Source organism: Triticum dicoccoides, chromosome 7B (assembly GCF_002162155.2).
Source record: "Triticum dicoccoides isolate Atlit2015 ecotype Zavitan chromosome 7B, WEW_v2.0, whole genome shotgun sequence".
In the NCBI taxonomy this organism is placed as follows: Eukaryota; Viridiplantae; Streptophyta; class Magnoliopsida; order Poales; family Poaceae; genus Triticum; species Triticum dicoccoides.
The window spans coordinates 727720662-727741849 of record NC_041393.1 but is presented as its reverse complement, the minus strand read 5'-3'; the positions used below and the strand labels follow the sequence as shown (position 1 = coordinate 727741849).

General features: G+C 45.4%; 2 protein-coding genes and 1 long non-coding RNA gene across 4 annotated transcripts in view; 2 read left to right on the top strand and 1 right to left on the bottom strand.

Annotated features, from left to right (window-relative positions):
- Positions 1–10658: 10658 nt before the first annotated feature.
- Positions 10659–13043, top strand: LOC119342094. Its single transcript, XR_005165377.1, has 6 exons — positions 10659–10933; positions 11412–11558; positions 11631–11696; positions 11790–11915; positions 11996–12398; positions 12472–13043. It is a non-coding gene; the product is annotated as an uncharacterized LOC119342094 (long non-coding RNA).
- Positions 13044–17197: 4154 nt separating this feature from the next.
- Positions 17198–19721, top strand: LOC119340044 (putative F-box/LRR-repeat protein At5g54820). 2 transcript variants are annotated; one of them, XM_037611955.1, is made up of 5 exons: positions 17198–17364; positions 17464–17562; positions 17939–18850; positions 18944–19105; positions 19196–19721. In XM_037611955.1, the coding sequence occupies exons 1-5, from the start codon at positions 17305–17307 to the stop codon at positions 19517–19519; spliced, it is 1557 nt and encodes a 518-aa protein (XP_037467852.1). In that variant the 5' UTR covers positions 17198–17304; the 3' UTR covers positions 19520–19721. The 2 variants fall into 2 exon arrangements, with proteins under 2 accessions (XP_037467852.1, XP_037467853.1); XM_037611956.1 differs by having other exon boundaries at positions 17199–17364; positions 19208–19721.
- A 1122-nt stretch (positions 19722–20843) lies between these two features.
- LOC119339553 (thaumatin-like protein 1b) overlaps positions 20844–21188 on the bottom strand; it is a 2867-nt gene continuing 2522 nt past the window's right edge. The window contains exon 3 of the mRNA XM_037611566.1: positions 20844–21038. Coding sequence (XP_037467463.1) covers positions 20844–21038 — 195 coding nt within the window. The remainder of the gene's footprint in view (positions 21039–21188) is intronic.

Below are 21188 nucleotides of genomic sequence, written 5' to 3'. Positions count from 1 at the left end.
CTTCGGAGACACCTGTAGAGCACCTTTATAATCACCCAGTTACGTTGTGATGTTTGGTAGCACACAAAGTGTTCCTCCGGTAAACGGGAGTTGCATAATCTCATAGTCATAGGAACATGTATAAGTCATGAAGAAAGCAATAGCAACATACTAAACGATCGGGTGCTAAGCTAACGGAATGGGTCATGTCAATCAGATCATTCAACTAATGATGTGATCCCGTTAATCAAATAACAACTGTTTGTCCATGGTTAGGAAACATAACCATCTTTGATTAACAAGCTAGTCAAGTAGAGGCATACTAGTGACACTCTGTTTGTCTATATATTCACACATGTATTATGTTTCCGGTTAATACAATTCTAGCATGAATAATAAACATTTATCATGAAATAAGGAAATAAATAATAACTTTATTATTGCCTCTAGGGCATATTTCCTTCAGCTCGAACAAGAAGTAATGATCTTGATGAGACAACGGTGTCGTATCCTTCTCATGGCCTCACATTCAGCCTCAAAACTCTTGGAATACCTGGATTGACCAAGATTAAACACCTTGACAGCCAATGTTCTTTCTTCACTGTCCAAAACACACTTATAAACCGCACCATAACTTCGTCTCCCAAGCAAATTGACCTCTGAAAACTCGTTAATTCCTCTCAATAATGCATGATAGGGGATTCTCCTGTGAAGGTCCTTCGCAAACAAATTTTCTGCTAATGTCTTCTCGCTTTGTTTGAACTTCGTGCAAAGTATCCAAATAAGAAGAATAACTGAAAGTGGCAGCAGGACTGCTCCAGCTGTCGCTATAGAAATTACAAGAGACTTTTGCATCCTTTTAGGGTCCTTGCTTAAGGGGCTTGTGGAGCATGGACCCAAGTGAAGTTGAGGTGTACCACCACAACACTTGACATTCCCAGCAACTGCTAAGTAAGTGATGTTTCTGAAAACACCTTCATTTGGCACCTCGCCTTCCAAATTATTGAAGGATATGTCCAGTTCAGACAATGCTTTCAAATTTTGTAGAGCTAATGGGATTAACCCTGACAAGTTGTTGTGTGCTAGGCAGAGCTCCTGCAGGTTTCTATTATTGCCAAGGGCATCAGGAATATTACCAGAGAACTTGTTCATGGTCAGGTTCAATCCACTGAGCCCCTTTAAATTTGTCAGTGACCGAGGTATGCTTCCCTCAAACGAATTGTTGTCTAATGATAGCCATTCCAACACTAAGCAATTTTGAATACTGTCAGGTATCTTACCAGACAACTGGTTTCCTGATAGAATCAGTTGGTTAAGGTTTACCAAACTACCAACTTCATTAGGAAGGGGACCAGAAAGGGAATTGTATGACAAGTCCAGATACCAAGAAAGGCCGGGTAATTTGAAGATCTCTTTGGGTATTGAACCATTAAGATGGTAATTCTTTGACAGATCTAGTACAAAGAGGTTTTTTTAACTCTCCAAGGCTTGCCGGAATTGGTCCCTCCAAGTTGCCATTACGTGCAGAAAGCTCATTCAACCGCGAAAGGTTTCCTAGTGATGGCGGTATGAGGCCAGACAAGTTATTGTTGTGCAAGACTAGCTCGACCAAGTTCTCTAGCTTACCAATGCTCAGTGGAATCACTCCAGATATGTACGTATTTGCTACCGCAAGTATGTCTAGACCAACTAGATTGCCTATGTCCAAAGGAATACTCCCAGTGATCATATTATCATTTAAGTATAACTGTTGGAGAGTCGTTGAGAGGTTCACCATTGAACCCGGTAGTTGTCCTCCAAAAGAATTTTCTCCGAGTATCAATCGCTGCAGTTGGCTGCAGTTTGCCAAAGAAGTGATGAATTCCCAACCCTTGTTGGCATTTGCTTCAAGCTTATTGCGACCCAAGTTCAGTTTTTGGAGAGCTCCTAGCTTCCCCAATGTGGGAGGCACATACCCACTTAATCTATTATACACGAGGTCAAGATCGATGAGGGAAGATATGTTGGATATTGAGGAAGGGATGGTTCCTGTGAAGTGATTATTATCCAAGCCAAGACGTTTCAACTTGGGGAACTTGCTTCCGATATCATCCGGAATGCTTCCATATATCATATTTACCCCTACGTCAAATACTTCCAATGACGACCAATTGTAGAGAGAAGGTGGGAGCATACCTGAGAGGTTGCTTCCGAAGAGATCGAAATACCTCATGTTCTGGATGCTACCGAGCCCTGGTGGGATTGAGCTCACAAGCTGGTTATTGGAGAGGTCAAGGATTTGTAGATGGGACAGATTGGCCAGAGATGCTGGGATCGGCCCTGTGAAGCTGTTGTTTCTTAGCGTGATCATTGTCAGGGACTTGAGCTTCTTGCCGAGCTTAGCTGGGATGGGCCCACCAAGCGTGTTGTTATCCAGTCTCATCTGAGTCATGTTGATGCAGGAGCTAATGTTCACAGGTAATGTGCCGGAGAAGGAGTTGTCGTCCAAATAGAGCCTTTGTAAGCAACGGAGGCGGCCGATGCTCTCTGGAATGTCCCCATGGAGCGAGTTGAAGCTCAGGTTGAGCGTCCGCAGGAATGTGAGGTTCCCTATGGCCGGGGAGAGTGCTCCGGTGAGGCCGGTGCTGCTCAATATAAGCGCCACCACCCGCGCCGGCCTCCGGTGGCTGCAAGTCACGCCATCCCAGCTGCAGAAGCCGGTGCTGCTGTTCCAGGAGGCCAAGGAGCCGCCATGGCTGACCTGCCCTTTGAAAGCAAGCAACGCGGCCTCGTTGCTAGGGGTTGCCGTGTCGATCATCTGGACGACTAACCATAGGATAATGGCGATGCCCCTCATCAGGATGACCCTCATTCTACTCTTGGTTTGGTTGGCAGGTTAGCATTTGCCTGTGTTGGGGCTGGACAGCAACAATGCGCTACACAAATTCACCGGCACGGCAAATATGCACACTACACAGCCCCCTCTACTTGTGATGAACTTTGAGGACAGCTTCAACCAACAAGTAAGCAGCGGAATAACACAAACAACATGCACAAGTGACACAGGATTTAACGTGGAAAAAACCTCCTCAACTTGAGGAGTAAAAAAAACCACGGCTGTGGACCGACCGGTCCACACAACTTCACTATGAGAATGATGAGTACAATGTCTTCTCTAGAACCTCTAGAGAGATTTACAACACACTCTCCACGTTGCCAACCGGCAACAGCAACAACAGCCACAAGAGGCAAGATTTCAGTAAAGCAGAGTTTACACAGCTTCTGTACCCTCCAGTGTTTTGCAATCTGCTCTTAAACCGCTAAACCAAACAGCACCAAATTTGGCAGACAAGTAGACACACGAGTTCCTGAGATCCCCTCCAAAATTCAGCTCAATCGGACATCGTTTGCCTACCCAAACTGTTCGTCTCCCAAAACTACTCTGTTCTGAAGCTGCAGCAGTCAGAGCTGACAAAACCACCCTCAAATATGATGCTCCACTGACCCAATCCTCAAACCAGCTAACCAGATCGAAGTACTCAAAGTAAGGAATGAGCTCACCAAGTTTGGGGTCGATCCAAGCACGTTTGAGCCTCCAATCACCAGCTTGAACACTGACTAGTCAGATGCAGCAAATCTGGACATAACCTCTGCTCCTTCTTCTTCCTCTCTCTCAGGTTGTGTTTTCTCTTGTGTGCTCTCTCTCTCACTCTCACGAATGGCAGCCACCACTAGCAAGGGGTGGAGTGGCTAGGGTTTTCTCCTTGCTCCCTTCACCAGGAAACACTCACAACCGTTGGATGCAGAACAGATCAACGGTTCATATGTGTTGGACTTGTGTGGGCTGATGTTGGGCTGCCAACACACCTCCATGTGGAGGGACTTAGCCCAACAAACTCCCCCCCGACATCATGGAGGGTCTTACTGCCTTCTGGCAGCCATGCCAGCGAGCTGGCGGCATACTTCGAGCTTCTTCCTTGTCACCACTTTAGTCAACATATCAGCCCCATTGTCATCGTTGTGAACCTTCTCAAGTTGCATTTTCTTGGAATACAACACATCTCGAATCCAATGATAACGGACGTCTATATGCTTAGACCTTGAATGAAAACTTGCATTCTTACTCAAGTGGATAGCACTTTGGTTGTCACAAAACAACACATACTTGTCTTGCTTAAAACCAAGCTCACAAGCCAACCGTTTCAGCCACAATAGCTCTTTGCTCGCCTCTGTTACAGCAATGAATTCAGCTTCAGTTGTATTCAATGCCACACACTTCTGCAGCCTACTTTGCCATGACAGCGCTCCCCCTGCATAGGTAACCAAGTAACCTGAAGTAGACTTCCTTCTGTCAACATCGCCAGCCATGTCAGAATCTGAAAAGCCAATCAGCTTTGCCTCACCATCACCGAAGCAAAGTTTCAGATTTGTGCTACCCCGAAGATATCTCAAAATCCACTTCACGGCTTCCCAATGAGGTCTTCCTGGATTGGACATAAATCTGCTCACAGTACTAACTGCATGAGCAATGTCAGGCCTTGTACACACCATAGCATACATCAAACTCCCAACCACTGAAGCATAAGGAACATGATGCATTTCCTTTTTCTGCTCATCAGTAGTAGGACATTGCTTTCTGCTCAACTTGAAATGGGCTGCTAGTGGACAACTCACAACTTTAGCATTTTCCATCCTGAACTTCTGAAGTACTTTCTCAATATACTTCTCTTGAGACAAGTACAACTTGTTGCAATTTCTATCTCGCTCAATTCTCATTCCGAGAATGTTCTTTGCTGGACCTAAGTCTTTCATAGCAAAACATTTGCTCAACTCCTTTTTCAACTTAGCAATCCTAGAGACATTCTTTCCAACAATCAGGATATCATCAACATAGAGCAATAATATGATGAAATCATCACCTGAGAACCTCTGAATAAACACACAATGGTCTGAGCTACACTTCTTGTAGCCTTGCTCCCCCATGACAGTTTCAAACTTCATGTACCATTGTCTTGGTGCTTGTTTCAGGCCATAGAGACTTTTCTTCAGCTTGCACACATAGTCTTCTTTGCCTTTCACAAGAAACCCCTCAGGTTGCTCCATGTATATTTCTTCCTCCAACTCACCATGAAGGAATGCAGTCTTCACATCCATTTGGTCAACCTCCAAGTTGAGACTTGCCGCCATGCCAAGGATTACTCTTATGGATGTCATCTTCACAACCGGAGAAAAGATCTCATCATAGTCAATGCCTTTTCTCTGGCCGAATCCTTTTACAACTAGCCTGGCCTTGTACCTTGGATGTGATGTGTGATCTTCTTGCTTGATTTTGTAGACCCACTTGTTCTTCAAAATTTTCTTGCCCTTGGGCAACTTCACCAACTCATAAGTATGATTCTTATGCAAGGAATCCATCTCTTCTTGCATAGCATTTTTCCACTCCTTCTTGTGCTCATCTTCCATTGCATCTGCAAAGCATTCAGGTTCTGAACCTTCAGATAATAACACCATGTATTGATCTGAGGGATACCTGCTGGAAGGAAATCGACCCCTGTTGGATCTTCTGAGTGGAGCAGCTGGTGGACTTTCTGGTGCTGGTGCTTCCTGCTGATCCGGATCATCAACTTCAGCATCATACTCTTGTTGCTGCTGCTGGGGAGCATCTTCTTCACCTGCACCACCATGTACATCATCTTGTACATCTTCTGCATCTGCTTCAACTTGCACAGGAGCTGGAGCTGCAGGAACTGGGTCAGAATCAATCATGTCTTGCTGCTGCTGAGGAGGAACCTGCCCCTTTGTCTTCACAATATCCTCAATTGTTTGGTCTTCAACAAACACAACATCACGGCTTCTCACAACTTTTCTTTCTATAGGGTCAAACAACTTGTAGCCAAACTCATCACCACCATAACCAAGAAAGATACACTGTCGTGTCTTCGAATCAAGCTTTGACCTTTCATCTTGAGGAATATGAACAAAGGCCTTGCACCCAAAAACCTTCAGGTGGTCATATGAGACGTCCTTGTCACACCAAACCCTGTTAGGAACATCTCTCTGCAAAGGATAACTTGGTGAGAGATTAATAAGATAAACTGCAGTCATCAAAGCCTCACCCCAAAAGTGTTTGCGTAGCTTTGCACTTGACAACAAGCATCTAACTCTCTCCACAATTGTCATGTTCATCCTCTCAGCAAGACCATTCAGCTGTGGTGTTTTTGAGGGAGTAAATTGATGCCTAATACCTTGCTGCTTGCAATATGCATCAAATGGCCCAATGTACTCTCCTCCATTATCAGTGCGAATGCACTTGATCTTCTTCTCACTTTCTCTCTCAACCGAGGCTTGGACTTGCTTGAATACACCTAATACTTGATCTTTGGTCCTCAAAGTGAAGGCCCAAACTTTCCTGGAAAAGTCATCAATAAAAGTCACAAAGTACTTAGCACCACCAAGAGATCTTACCGACATTTTGCAAACATCGGAATGTATCAAGTCCAGCTTCTCGGGCTTCTTGTGAGGAGGTAGAGTCTTGAAGGCAACTCGGTGTTGCTTCCCTGCTAGACAATCTGAACATTTCTTGATGTGAACTCCTTTCACACCCTCCAACAATTTTTTCTTCACTAGCACTGTCATCCCCTTCTCACTCATGTGCCCAAGTCTCTTGTGCCATAAAGCACAATGATCATCCTTCTCTAGTGCATTGACTGAAGCGCTAAAGAGCTTAGCATGAACATGATACAAAACAGAGACCATTTTACCTCTTGCAACAATCATGTTGCCTTTGGTGAGCTTGTACTGCCCTTTTCCAAAACTGCTCAAGTAATCATCTCCATCAAGCAAACCAACTGAAATAATGTTGAGACGAAGTGCCTCAACATGCCTCACAGATTTGAGGACTAACCTTGTACCATTTGCGGTCTCCAAATGCACATCTCCTTTTCCAATGATGGCTGCTCTATCATTGTTCCCCATCTTCACAACACCAAAATCACCTGATATATAGTTAGTGAAGAGCTCTCTGCGAGATGTAGCATGAATGGTAGCACCACTGTCCGGTATCCAAATCATCTCGTCACCATCCACAGGGTTGACGGTTTCATCAGAAACAACAGTGATCCTCTCCTCAACAGTGGAACCAAATCTGCCCTCATTTTCTTCATGCATAACAAGCATGATGTCCTCTTCTACTGCAGTAACTCGGTTGCCCTCTGTGTCACTATCACTGTCAACTTGCTTCTGATCGTGTTTCTTCTTTTTCTTTTTGTCTTTCTTCCACTTGTCACATTGTCACTTAATGTGGCCCTTCTGATGGCAGTGATGGCACTCATAATCAGCATACTTACTTTTTGATTTGCTCCTACCTCTTTCTGCCCCTTTACCTGGACCTCTGCTCTTGCTTCTCCCCCTGGACTGAGTGACTAGCACCTCTGAATGTGAGGAAGAAGTGGCTTCAGCCACCTTTCTGGACTCTTCATTTAGTACCCTGGTTTTCACAAGATTCCAAGTGACAACTCCATTAGGTGCTGAATTGCAAACCGTGACCTTAAAGGTCTCCCAGCTGTCTGGTAATGAGCCTAGTAGCAGCAAAGCTCTCACTTCATCTTCAAATGTTATTCCCATTGAAGAAAGCTGATGTATAATGCCTTGGAATGTATTCACATGATCTGCAATTAGAGTGCCCTCTTTGTACCTCAAGCACATCAATTGTTTGATCAAGAACATCTTGTTTGTACCTTCTTTTCGGGCAAACAACTCTTCCAATTTCTGCCATAAGGTGCGTGCATGTGTCTCATCAATGATATGGTTCAAAACATTGTCATCGACCCATTGCCGAATGAACCCACAAGCTTGGCGACGAAGTACCTTCCACTGGCCTTCCTCAATGCCCTCCGGCATCTCAGTGGAGAACACTGGCTTCCAGTATTCTTTCACATACAACAAGTCCTCCATCTTGCCCTTCCATGCTTGATAATTTGTACCATTCAAAGATATCATCCTACTGGTATTCACTTCCATCTTTCACCACAAGAAACTCAGCAATTTGCACAAGCAAACCAAGGCTCTGATACCACTTTGTTGGGGCTGGACAGCAACAATGCGCTGCACAAATTCACCGGCACGGCAAATATGCACACTACACAGCCCCCTCTACTTGTGATGAACTTTGAGGACAGCTTCAACCAACAAGTAAGCAGCGGAATAACACAAACAACATGCACAAGTGACACGGGATTTAACGTGGAAAAAACCTCCTCAACTTGAGGAGTAAAAAAAACCACGGCTGTGGACCGACCGGTCCACACAACTTCACTATGAGAATGATGAGTACAAAGTCTTCTCTAGAACCTCTAGAGAGATTTACAACACACTCTCCACGTTGCCAACCGGCAACAGCAACAACAGCCACAAGAGGCAAGATTTCAGCAAAGCAGAGTTTACACAGCTTCTGTACCCTCTAGTGTTTTGCAAACTGCTCTTAAACCGCTAAACCAAACAGCACCAAATTTGGCAGACAAGTAGACACACGAGTTCCTGAGATCCTCTCCAAAATTCAGCTCAATCGGACATCGTTTGCCTACCCAAACTGTTCGTCTCCCAAAACTACTCTGTTCTGAAACTGCAGCAGTCAGAGCTGACAAAACCACCCTCAAATCTGATGCTCCACTGACCCAATCCTCAAACCAGCTAACCAGATCGAAGTACTCAAAGTAAGGAACGAGCTCACCAAGTTTGGGGTCGATCCAAGCACGTTTGAGCCTTCAATCACCAGCTTGAACACTGACTAGTCAGATGCAGCAAATCTGGACAGAACCTCTGCTCCTTCTTCTTCCTCTCTCTCAGGTTGTGTTTTCTCTTGTGTGCTCTCTCTCTCACTCTCATGAATGGCAGCCACCACCAGCAAGGGGTGGAGTGGCTAGGGTTTTCTCCTTGCTCCCTTCACCAGGAAACACTCACAACCGTTGGATGCAGAACAGATCAACGGTTCATATGTGTTGGACTTGTGTGGGCTGATGTTGGGCTGCCAATACACCTCCATGTGGAGGGACTTAGCCCAACAGCCTGTTCTACATATATACTTGCCTGCCGCGTGCATGCTACCAGTGCTGGTCTAATATTTCTGCGTGCTGCAAGTGATGTGCTCCCGCATGCTACTAGTGCTGTGTTAATATTCCAACAATGTGTAAATCGCTGTGTTTATGTCCCTTCACTTTCAATTCCCTGAAATAATTTAGACCTCACACCTAGCTGAAGACTTTTCCAGAGGTGTTCACCATTCGCTAGCAGTGGCTGGTTAATAGGCGAATATCGATCAGCATCAACATTGCAAATTGGCGATGACCACCGAAATCATGGAGAGTTTTCCTGGGAGAATGTCGACCATATCTTGGTCAGCAATGGCTGTCACCATCGTTTCAAAAAGGTTAGTCTGTGTAATAGTCCAATTGCTCAGCCTTATCTTGGTCAGCAAAGGCTGCACTCTGCAGTAATTTTTTTGCTGTAAGCTCTGTAGCTGCAGTGTTAACTGGTGGATTTTGTATCTTCCATGTAACTGGGAAAACGGAAAAAACCCTTCTGTTTTCAAGAGTATTGAAATTTCCCAATGCCCATTCTCTGTCGTGTGGGTGGCTGGGTGCACTATAATTAAAAGTTGCATCTTGTCATTTTTAGAGAAAAGGCTTATTTCAGCCCTGTTTTTTATAAAAAGAAAAGAAAATGTTGTTGTCATATATACTCCCTGACTTTTTGCTGTTGGAACAAATAGAAATCTCCCTGTAAGGCAGCAGCATTCATACTCTCATTCTAGACATAGCAAAGAATCATGAACATGATGCTGCAACCAAGCTTATTCTACATTACATCACCGAGGCTGCTAACGCCGCTTCATTTGCCTCATGTTCAGATGAGGATTTCATCATCGGCAATTGCAAGAATATCTACTTTGCGGGACATGAGACAACCTCAAGCACTGCCTCGTGGTGCCCGATGCTTCTTGCATCGCACCCCTAATGGCAGTCCCGTGCTTGGACAGAAGTCCTTGACAGCTTGACACTTATAACGGGAACCATTAGATTTTGATATGCTTCGGAAATTGTATGCTTATCATGTCTCTTGTGCGTGTTGCAACTTGGAAGTGCTGGGCTAATATTCCAACAATGTCTACATCACCATTTATTTCCCTTCACTTTCATTTCCCAGAAATAATTTAGACTTTGTTGTCCTCTTTTGACAACTTGGCATGATTAGATCTTAAACCTGTAGACTTTTCCAGAGGCGTCGACATCCGTCAGCAATGGCTGCTACATAAGAGAATGAGAATTCCTTCCTTCTGTCGATGTTCTATATGTTTTTTGGTCTTGCGTGATCGTCTTGTGCAAAGATTTTATATGGTTGGTATCTCAGTTTGGCTGCACTGTTCCAAGTCCAGCAGACAGAGAAAGATGGATCTGTTGGTATGTTGGTGCCGACATTCATCATTTTCCTTGAGAAATGATTCTTCATGGCCACATGCGTGAAAGAGCCGAGATGCGATTGCTACTGACTTGGCCATACCGATGAATGACCCCCATTAGTTCTGATGTCCCTCTCGGTATTTGGTTTGGATGACAAGTAGCAGCAGCCTGCTCCGTATGTATGTCGTTGGTCTTTGCGTGTGATGAGCCCTGCTTCAGTGCTCCCCCCTAACCCAATTTCCGAGGGGTATCGTTGTCCCTCGTGAGTTTATTTTTTTCCTAGCCCACTGTAGCCCAAATTCAAGCCCTGTCTAAGCCTGTATAACCCAGACCGTATACGTACAGTACCCTCCCTCGAAAAAAAACATCACATGACCCCATGACCACGTAAGACCTGCTGAATCAAATCATTCACACAACTCCATCATTCACGCTGTAGATCTCCAGCGGCGCCCATCTCGTCGCCAGCCATCTCGTCGGACAGCAGGCGCGGCACCGTCGTGAATCTCCAGCGCTCGCAGGTACCGCATCCCGCGTCCTCCCATTAGTCTCGCTCGTGGCAACATCGAACGAAATGCCGCCGTTTTCGTGGTAGTGGTTAAACTAGCGAGGCAGGTAACCTAGCTACCCGGCGGCGCAAGCGATCGTGGATGTTGTTCCGGTAGTGGTGCTCCTCGTGATCTGGGTTCTTTGTCTAGGGTTAACATAACGTTGGTTGTAGTCGGCTATGTGCACAACGGCTATCGTTATTTGATGCGGCCGCTAACCAAGGTATCCGACGGCACAGGTAATCAAGATCTAGCTAGGTTTGGTAGTGCTGCTCCTCGTGATCCAAAGTGATCACGACGGGTGCCATGGCCATCTTCCTTACTAGGTTTGCAAGATCTGAACGCCCTCGGTTGGGGTAGTTTACTTAACATTCGTGGTCGTGTGCTATGTGTTCTCTATTTCATTATTGATATTGTTTGCGCATGTGATGATACCTACTATTTCTTGTAGGAAATGGCGGACATTGAGTTAACTGATATCATGATAGACATTGAGTTTGGAGAACTGATGAAAGACTGGATAGAAGATTGGTCAGATGATGAAAATTCAGACCGTGGAGATTGGTCAGAGAATGGGAACGAAGGGGAAGATCTTAATGTGAGTGGAATTATCATGTTGTAATTTTTTGGTGGCATCCGACAACATTATATTTTTGTGTTGAAAATTTAGATGGATGAGCATGATGATGGTTAGGAAAAGAACGCCGAGGTCTCAAATGAAGATTACATTAGTCAGGTACGAAAGTGGAATTTTTTGTTGGCATGCAAATTGAATTTTTCCTGGAATATTATATGATAACTAATTATGTATTTGTGTTGTATTTTTCAGCTCATTTCTGGATGTCATAATGCGTACGATTATTACGGTGAATCCGACGCGGAGACATGCCTTAATGACAAACCATGAGATGCACCTGATTATGGGGAGTCGCAGTCGTCGGTCATCATGAGTGAGGTATGTATGTAATCAATGTTGTATGGAAGTAATGTTAAACCATAGAAAATTGTTTTCATGGCTATGTTTTGATTGTGTAGGTGACAGAAGATGAGGGGAAAGAGAATCTCGACGAACTGTCCATGCAGATGATAAGAGGGATATGTTCATGAAGATAATAGAAATGACTTTTATATCTCAAGATGTTGCGTTTGATTTTTACAACATCTATGCATGAGATAATGGTTTCAGCATTAGAAAGGATAAGGTCGGGTATAGCAAAACTGAGTCACATCATATGCTTTATAGGTGGTTTCTTTGTTCCAAAGAAGGGAACGTGACAACAAGTTGCTAACCGAGGAAGGACGCACCCGTAGGCTCAGACCTGAGACACGCTGCAACTGCGAAGTGCACCTGACCGTCAAGCTTGACGAAAAGCGTGGGGTTTGGTATGTTGAAAGTTTTGAGGACAAGCATAGCCATATATTGCCAAGACTGGACGAGGTACCTTTTCTTTGGTCCCACAAAAAAATCAAAGAGTACCAGAAAGCTGAGATATTGTCCATGGGAGCTGCAGGGATTAGAATTGACGACACTATGGATTCCTTCGTCGGCAAACATGTATGGTATAGCGGTGTTGGTTTTACCAGGTGTGATATATACAACCTTTGCTCCAGGGAGAAGAGGAAGTTGCTTTGAAAAGGTGATGCTGCCACAACCATAGGCATCATGGCCAGTAGGAAAGAGAGGGATCCTAGCTTATTTTTCGAGTACAAGCTAGATAAGGAGGGACATATGAATAGAATGTTCTGGTGTGACTCGCAGTCCCATCATGACTATGAGGACTTCGACGACGTGCTTGTATTTGATAGCACGTACAAGGCTATGGTATGTCATTCATACCTTTTGTTGGTCTTAACAATCACCGGAAGACCATTGTTTTTGGTTGTGCCATAGTTTCGGACAAGACCGAAGAAACATATGTGTGGTTGCTGTAGACTTTTTTGAGGTCCATGTGTCAGAAGCTGCCGAAGAGTGTAATCACGGACGCCGACACTGCGATGATCAAGGCAATTCACAAAGTCTTGCCAGAATCACGTATATGTACGTGGCATATAGAAAAAAAATGAAGATTCACCTTAGTCACAAGTCCTTGAACGAGTTCCAAACTCTTCTATACTACTGCACGTCCACGACCACGTTTGAGGAGAGAAGGCACACGTTTGCCAAAAGATGGCAGTCGGAAAAACAGTAACATAGTTGAGACGGATGTATAAGAAAAGGAGACTGTGGGCCGCAGCTTATCTGACAGAGGGGTTTTGGCTTGGCATGAAAAGCAACCAGAGGAGTGAAAGTCTGAACGCATGCCTTCACCTCCACCCTAGATGGTGAATGACCCTGGTGGATATGATTTTGCACTATGAGAACGTCGTTGTACGTATCCGTGAGAATGAGGCGCGAGATGACTACACGGCCTCACAGAGTTTATCGGTGCCAGTTACTAGCTCCAGAGAACTTGAGAAAGCTGCTTCTCACGTCTTCACTCCAGCAAACTTCTATATGTTGCAAGATGATCTTAGAAAAATTAGACCATCTCCAGCCGTTGGCCCCCCAGGAGGCGCTAAAAATTGCGCCCTGGGGGCGCACCGGCGCAAACCGCATGCTGGGGGCGTGATGCCCCCAAGTCGCAGCGCCCACGATTGTTTTGAAAACTAAAATCCGGCACAAATAAGGCGCAAATTCAACCAAACTTCGGCGAGTTCATACATATTTAAAATATTTTACAAAAGAAAAAAACGCTACTAGGCCCACCGTCGCCCCGGGCACCCGCATGTCCGGCGGGACCGGGTACTCGGCCTCATAGAGGAGCCGAGCTTCGTCCTCGTGAAGGTGGCGGCGAACGAAGCCGTTCGCCGCCGCGCCATCGCCTGGAAAGCGCTCGGCCATGGTTGAACTGGAAACGGCGAGAAGAGAGGAAGGAGCGGAGGTGTCGAGGAACGAGGGCATCGGCGGTGGGGAGACTGTGTGTCACCGGCGCGCTGGGGGCGGCATATATAGGCGGAGGCGCCGCGCGCACGCGTGGCCGCCGTGTGTATGTGTGGCGGGCGAGGGACGCGCGTCGTCCCGTCTTCACTGCGCTGCCCGTGAGGCATCAATGGAGGAGGCTGACTGGCGCGGTAGGGCGCGGCAGCTTTGGCATTGATTCCGCCGCGGGGACCGAGGCGATAAGGACGACGAAGCGACGAGAAGAGCCGAGTCGCTGCCAAGGAGGGCTCGCCGATTTTTGCGCCAAAAAAGATTCGGCCGGCGACCCCAAGCGTCCCCCAGCGCGCTGGGTTTGGCCTGGGTCTGCCGGCGCCAATTTCGGCCCGAGCCGGCGAAAAAGGGCCTTTGGGGGTGCGACTGGGCCGATTTTTCGGTGCGGGCGGCCGAAAAATCGCCTGGGGGGCCTTGTTGAGGCACGGCTAGAGATGCTCTTAGCGGCATGGAGATTGTAGAAATAATGCTTGAAGACGAATCACAGGAGTACATCGTGGCCTGGAAGAATAACTGGAATAGACGTTTTTGGGTGGAGTATACACCAGTAAATTCTGCAGAGATTACAAGGTGCGGCTGCAGAAGAATGGTTCGAAAGGGTCTACCTTGCAAGCACATATTCCATGTACTGAAGTACTTGAATATATCTGAAATACCAAAGTGTTTAGTTCTTGTTCGGTTCATGAAAAAAGCAAGGTTGGGACTGCCCGTGAGGCGTACAAGCGATCTGTTGGGATTTGGTTGGCCTGGGGCAGGGGAAAGAATGAAATATAGCAAGGTCAGTGTGTTAGCATCAGAAGCTATGCATGCGGCATGCAAACACCCAGCTTTGTGGGATCAATTACAGGAGAGTTTGAAGACCGTGATAGCTAAGAGTCATGAGTATGATGTGCTACAGGAAAAGTTAAGCAAGAAAATGTGTGACCTCAGTAAGTGTGCAATTGAATATGTAGATGATGGTGAAGGCCACATGGTTGCAGTTCAAGATCCTATGAAAGTGTCAAGCAAAGGTGCAACAAAGGGAGATGAGAGCCGCCCTGTCTCGAAAAATGGTAGACCACTCTCTTATAATGAGTTGACAACCCGGTGCGGCGCTTGCAAATTGCTAGGACACACTAAAGTAGCAAGAAATGCAAACTAAATAACAAGTGTTTGTATGCATTGTCGACTATTAATTTTTTTTCCTTATCATTCATTAACTTATCGTGTCTTTTATCATGTACAGAAATATGAAAAAGAAAAAAGAATAGAACACTTGCTTCAATTATTTACGACGGCTGGAGCGAGCACTCTTGGGGGCTGCGACAACCACTAACCCAGATGCTGGCGATGTGGATAATAAACCCGTGGATGCACGACGCCGAACTACTAACCAGTGATGAATAAACAAAGTTGACTTGACTCCCGCGTCTCTTTTTTCTTTCCCTTTTCCTTCTTAATTTTTTGGATTTCGGTTGATGTGTGCCTGCTGGAGTAATTACCCAATTACCCTGCTATACTAGCTAATTTTTCATGTGTTGCAACGAAGGCATAAATATTTTAGTGGTTCAACACAATCGTGTCCGACATATATCTCACATACACCATATTTTTAGATTTTGATAAGATTTAAGTTGACTTAAATGGGCATGGAAAGACTATCTACTGTACATTCTAAAGTAGATGTGTACGATGGCCATGAACCAAATGATAACAAGTCCATCAAGGCCTAGTTCTTCTTCTTTTTTGCAGGATTATCCAGTGAAGATTCTGGAAAACTGACTATATTATTCGTCGTCTAGTTCTTTTCTAAGATTGTAGTTTATGGCTATGGCATGAATATGTGTGCTAAAATGTCTATACTACCCTTAAAATGAAATTGTTTGCTGAATTGCTAACAGTTTATTGTCTCGAACAAAGTCTCGTCGAATATGAGCATGGAAGCGATTTCTGAATATTACAGTGTTAAATATCATAGTTAGAGATGTTGTGAAGTTTTCTTCACTACAAAAAGGGTGTAAACTATAAATAGAAGGGCTAATCTTAAGGTACGAGACTGACAGCAATAGTCACATGTGTTGCGACCATGGCACCACCATCTTCTGATGGTAGAGCTAAACATCAATCGTGGTTGCACATACAATCAATGTCAAACTTGTAAAAATTCATCACGTAACTTGCTATACGAATCCAATTATGGAGACACGTCAATGCAGTGACAATCATCTTTTGGGTTTCTGATTTGCACTGTGGTATGCCTAAGAGAATTGATTATTTCATCTTGAAAACATCAATTGAATTTTCGATGACGTTTAGCAAAGACGAATGACGATGGTTGGGTGTCTCATGTCTGCCCAAGGAGGGTGTTGTTAGAATTTTAGAAGCAACCCTTGCATGGTGTGTACTCGAGCAAAAAAAAAATCTTTCCAAAACCGTCGATGTTGCGGAGTAGTACCAAAGCTGGCCAAGTGGGTTGTGACTCACATGCTCGGCTCCCCCAAATAGCCAAAAAAAACAACCCATTAGGCCGAAAAGGATGTGCACATGCGGGCCAAACGTGTCGAGGCCTGGCTCGTTTACAACAGGCTGGCACGGCCCAGTTAGCAAACTTGTCGTGGTGGGCTGTAACGTGACATGCCCCTATTTGGCGACCTGGGTGCCCCTAGTCCCGGAAGCGCGCACCCCCCCAGTCCCTCGCGCGCCTTGTTGGGGCGGCCCATGCGCGGGGCGGGACACTCTCTGTTTTTTTTTGTTTTTGTTTTCGTCTTTGTGTTTACTTTCCTGTTTTTGTTTTATTCCATGTAAAAGTAATTCAGGATTACAAAAAGGTTAAAAAATTCAAAATTTTGTGAATTTTCAATTGTCAAAAACACTTTTGAATTAAAAAATGTTCGTGATTTCAAAATAACGAACATTTTTTAAATTTTAATGAATTTGTTTCTTATTTTGATGAAAAAACATGAGCATTTTTAATAATGATGAACAATATTTTGTATTTGACGAACAAAATTTCGATTTTGATGAACATTTTTTGAACTTCATGAACAAAATTTGTATTCAAGAACATTTAAAAAATGAAGAACAAATTTTGAATTAAATAAACAAATTTTGAAAATGATGAAGAATAATCGAATTTGATGAACATTTTCTATTTCGATGAACAAATTTGATATTTTGATGAACTGATGAACAAAAAATTGAATTCAAATGAGCATTTTATAAGCCAGGTCGCTCGTGGACGACCTGAACTGGTAGCTTTGAGTAGCTACGGTGGGCACCTCCAGTTCCAATTCCATTTGCATCGCGGAGTGTCCACCTCCTCCTCAAAAAAGGAAAAACAAAACCGGCAAAGTGAAGTGAGCTCGCCGGGTCGGAGGGGAGCAGCAGAGCAGAGATGGCCGGAGCCGGGGAAGACGAAGCAGCTCCTCCTCCCCCTTCTCCACTAGATCGACAGGTGAGCAGCCTCTCTCCTATGTTTTCCCGGTGGATGGATCGATCTGCGGAGTGCCCTCCCTTTCTCTGTTAACCCCCTAGGGTTCCTCCCTCCCTGCAGCAACCCATGGAAGAGGCGGCGGCGGCCAAGCGGAGCAGGTCGGAGAACCACCACGGCGTCGCCGACGGGCCGTCCTTCCGGATGGAGGACCTTCCGGCGGTAACTTCCATTCCGTTATTACTTCCTCAATTTCCCCCTTAGACGGACCACAGATCTGGAACTCTGGGACAAAAAAAGACTGCTGTTTTGCGGGATTTGCTGCTGTGGGCTTCATTGATTTGAATTGGGCATCTTGCTTAATTGGTGAAGCTACAGTGAAAAAACTGCAGCTTGCATCTGCTCAGATTTCCTCTTCACATATCTGAACCTTCATTTTAGTTACAGTTAGACCCCTCTACCGCAAAAGGTTGCGGTCTGCATCTGCTCGTATTTCTCCTTCAAAATACATGCACTTTGAGCTCATTGTGTCAGCCAGTTACTTTTAGATAAAAATGCAACCCCTCTAAAAATTCGGGTCCTTTCCATTGTGCCGCAGGAGGTTCAGCCGGTTATAATCTCACTGCTGCCACTGAAAGAGGCCGTGAGGATGAGCATTGTTTCAAGAAGTTGGACAACGCTCTGGAGATTCCACTGCGACCTATGTTTCAATGAACCCGTTGATGTGGATTCTAACACCGATGACAATTCCGCTGATCAGGTCAATGGCACTGGCACCAATGACCAATCCACTAATCAGTATAATACCAAAATAACACGAGCAAAGTTCATTGAAACTGTAAATTCCGTTATTCAACGGCATAGCGGGATTGGAATCAATAAGTTCAGCATCATCTGTCGCCTGCACAAAGAGGACTATCATCATCTTGACAGGTGGATTCGGTTTGCCGCTTCATCAAAGGCAAAAATAATAGATTTTGATCTGAAGATATCTGATTACCCAGTTGAAGAAGCTCCCCACTTTCCTCTTGAGGCCTTAGAGGATCAAGGTAGCTCATTTGTGCAGTCCTTATCTCTCGCCAGTGTTTCTATAAAGCCACACTCAGGACTATGCCGCTTTACAATACTCAGAAGGCTTGTTTTGAGCTCTGTTCAGATATTTGGAGATTTTCCAGGTTTGCTTGCAAAATGTTCAAGACTTGAGGACTTAGAGATCAAATGGTGTTCTGGTGTGGATGACTTAATCGTACCACACAAACTCGATAAACTTCAACATTTGCTGATTGCTGGAACAGACATCCAGATGGTTGAGATTCATGCAGCTGATCTTGCTCATTTTGAGTACGATGGACGACTGATCCCTATAGTGCTTCATGGTTGCTCAAAATTAGAGAAGACAACAATTGCGTTTGAGGCCTCTAATGTACTGCCCCATGCATTCAATGTAATTCCAAGCATTTCCCCAGTGAAGATATTAATTGTGCGAGCTTTTATATCAAAATATGGACAGGTTACCTGCTGTTTTATCTTTTAGCTTACCTCATAATTATTCAAACTTGGTGTTACTGTCTGTGTCATCTTATTTATTCATGTCATGTTTCAGTCCCTGGAGCTGCCATTAAGACCACAGGGCATGTTTATGCATCTGAGGCATATGACTTGTCAAATTATCGTCCTTGCTAGAGATGTAAATGACTATAATGGAGTTCTTCAACTGGCCCATTGGTTGGACACTGCACCGCGACTGGAGACATTGGACTTGAATGTGAGTACCATTTTATTTGTTGCAAAGACTAAATATATGAACCTTCAAGAAAGAACTGTATTTGGATTAATTTGACCAAATGATTGCAAGCTTCCAATGCAGATGTCCTATCTGAGGTCCGGTGCTTTCGTAAGTGCCGAGGTGGCGGGAGTGGAAGCTCCCTGTATGCGTCGCCATGATCATCTCAAGACGGTCTTCATGAGTGGGTTTCAGTGTTACAAGTCTCAGATTGAGCTGGCGTGCTGTATCCTGGGAAATGCTTCTGTTCTTGAGCAGCTGACAATAGAACCAATCCTCACAGAAGCAATATGGGGTGATGATGATTACGGGCGGGTCTGTGAATGGGCACAGCGAACCTCGAAGCGCTTTGGTAAGGTGATCACTGTCTTAGATGCCCCCCTTCACAGTGAGTAAGCCAATCCTTTTCGCATCTAGGCACTGTCAATTAATCTTGTGTAGTCTGCAGTATGCAGCATTCAGCGTAGCTGGGAGAATGCCCCTGTAGACTAGTGACTGCTTGGGTGTCTATAAATGGAATTAGTAGGGCTTTGCCCCTCTTAATAAGAAACAAGTAATCTCTGGTTCATCATAGCAAAAAATCTTGTTCTCCCTTTTATGTGTCTCTAGTGCATCTGCTATTTTTTTCTTCCTCAATTTGCCTTGTTTCAACCTGTAAGAGGGTTATTTGTCCGGTATTATTGGAGCTACTGAAAGAACTCTGAGTGGTGAAAACTCAAACAAACTTAATTGCATCTCTATCTGTTCATTTACACATTTGCCAGCTCCTGAAAGAAATAAGACTCTCTCTAGGTTCGCGCCTCGAGATGAAAAATGTAATATCTCTTCAAAATATTACTGCTCGGGTGGCATCCTAGAGAACACACTCCGAAACCATGCCACTGCCCGGTCGAGGAGGAACCTGAAGTGTTCTTCGCGGAATCTGCTGTTTGTTTGGGTGAATGCCAACCGAGCCCGGGCCTGTCCTCCAGCAAATTTTGCTGAATGTTTCGGATCACCCGGTTCACCGCATCGTCATCACTTGAAAGATGGCCATGAGGAGAGGAAGGAGGGTGATTGTCGCCGGATCTGCGCCCCCAGACGAGAACACCATTGGTGGGTAGGCGGCACTTGTTGGTGGCGACGCCTGGTTCCCACTGGGTCCAGGACAAGAGAAAAGTATCAGTATTAGCTCATGAATGATGTACATGTGTGTATATCGTAGTTAGATTGCTGTAGCTAAATGAACTGTTTCTGCAAGCCCAAGGGAAACTACTGACGCTACCATGTTACTTGTAAACTGACAACTCGCGCACACATTGCGACCAGTTTGAGCAGAGAGCATCTCAAGGAGAGTAAACTGCCCAAAACTTAGGAAACTGCCCAAAACTCAACTTTGCTGCTTGAATAGATTGCCTATCCCGCTATCAATCCGTATTTAGGACAGTAAGAGCATCTCTAACAGACCCCGTATATCAACGGCCCTTATATCGCAGATAAGGCCCTTATATCAACAGCCCGTATTTGAAACCGAAAATTTTGAAAAAGAAAGCATTCCTGGGCAAATTGAAGAACACATACTACATTCATAGTTTGATCATCGCTACATTTCGAAAACTATTTTACATTGTGATGCTGCCTTACCCTAAACTAGCCAAAATCGGAGCTCACCGGAGCTCTCCGGGTGCGGTGGTGACGCGCACTCGTCGTCGGAGGAGACAAGGTCGATGTACTTCTTGTCTTACTCCTCCTGCTCGAAGTGCCATGCAGCCTGCTTGGCGTCGAACTCGCGCGCGGCGGCGAGCGCCTCCTCGAAGAGGAGGTCGCAGAGCTCCTCATCCCGCCGGCAACACGCATCCTCCTCCTCCTGCTCGCGCGCAGTGCGCTCGGCGAGCGCCGCTTCGAAGGCGTCCGCGTCGGGCCCGATGAAGTAGTCCTTCAGGCCGATGACTCCGCGGCCGCGCGGGGCTCCTCTCCCGGCTCGATCTTGACGGCGTGGAGCTCGCTAGTCTCCCTCTCCCTCTTCATCGGAAGCAGCGACGCGCCGGAAGAGCTCCCCGCGTCGAAGCGCCGCGCATGGCGGCGG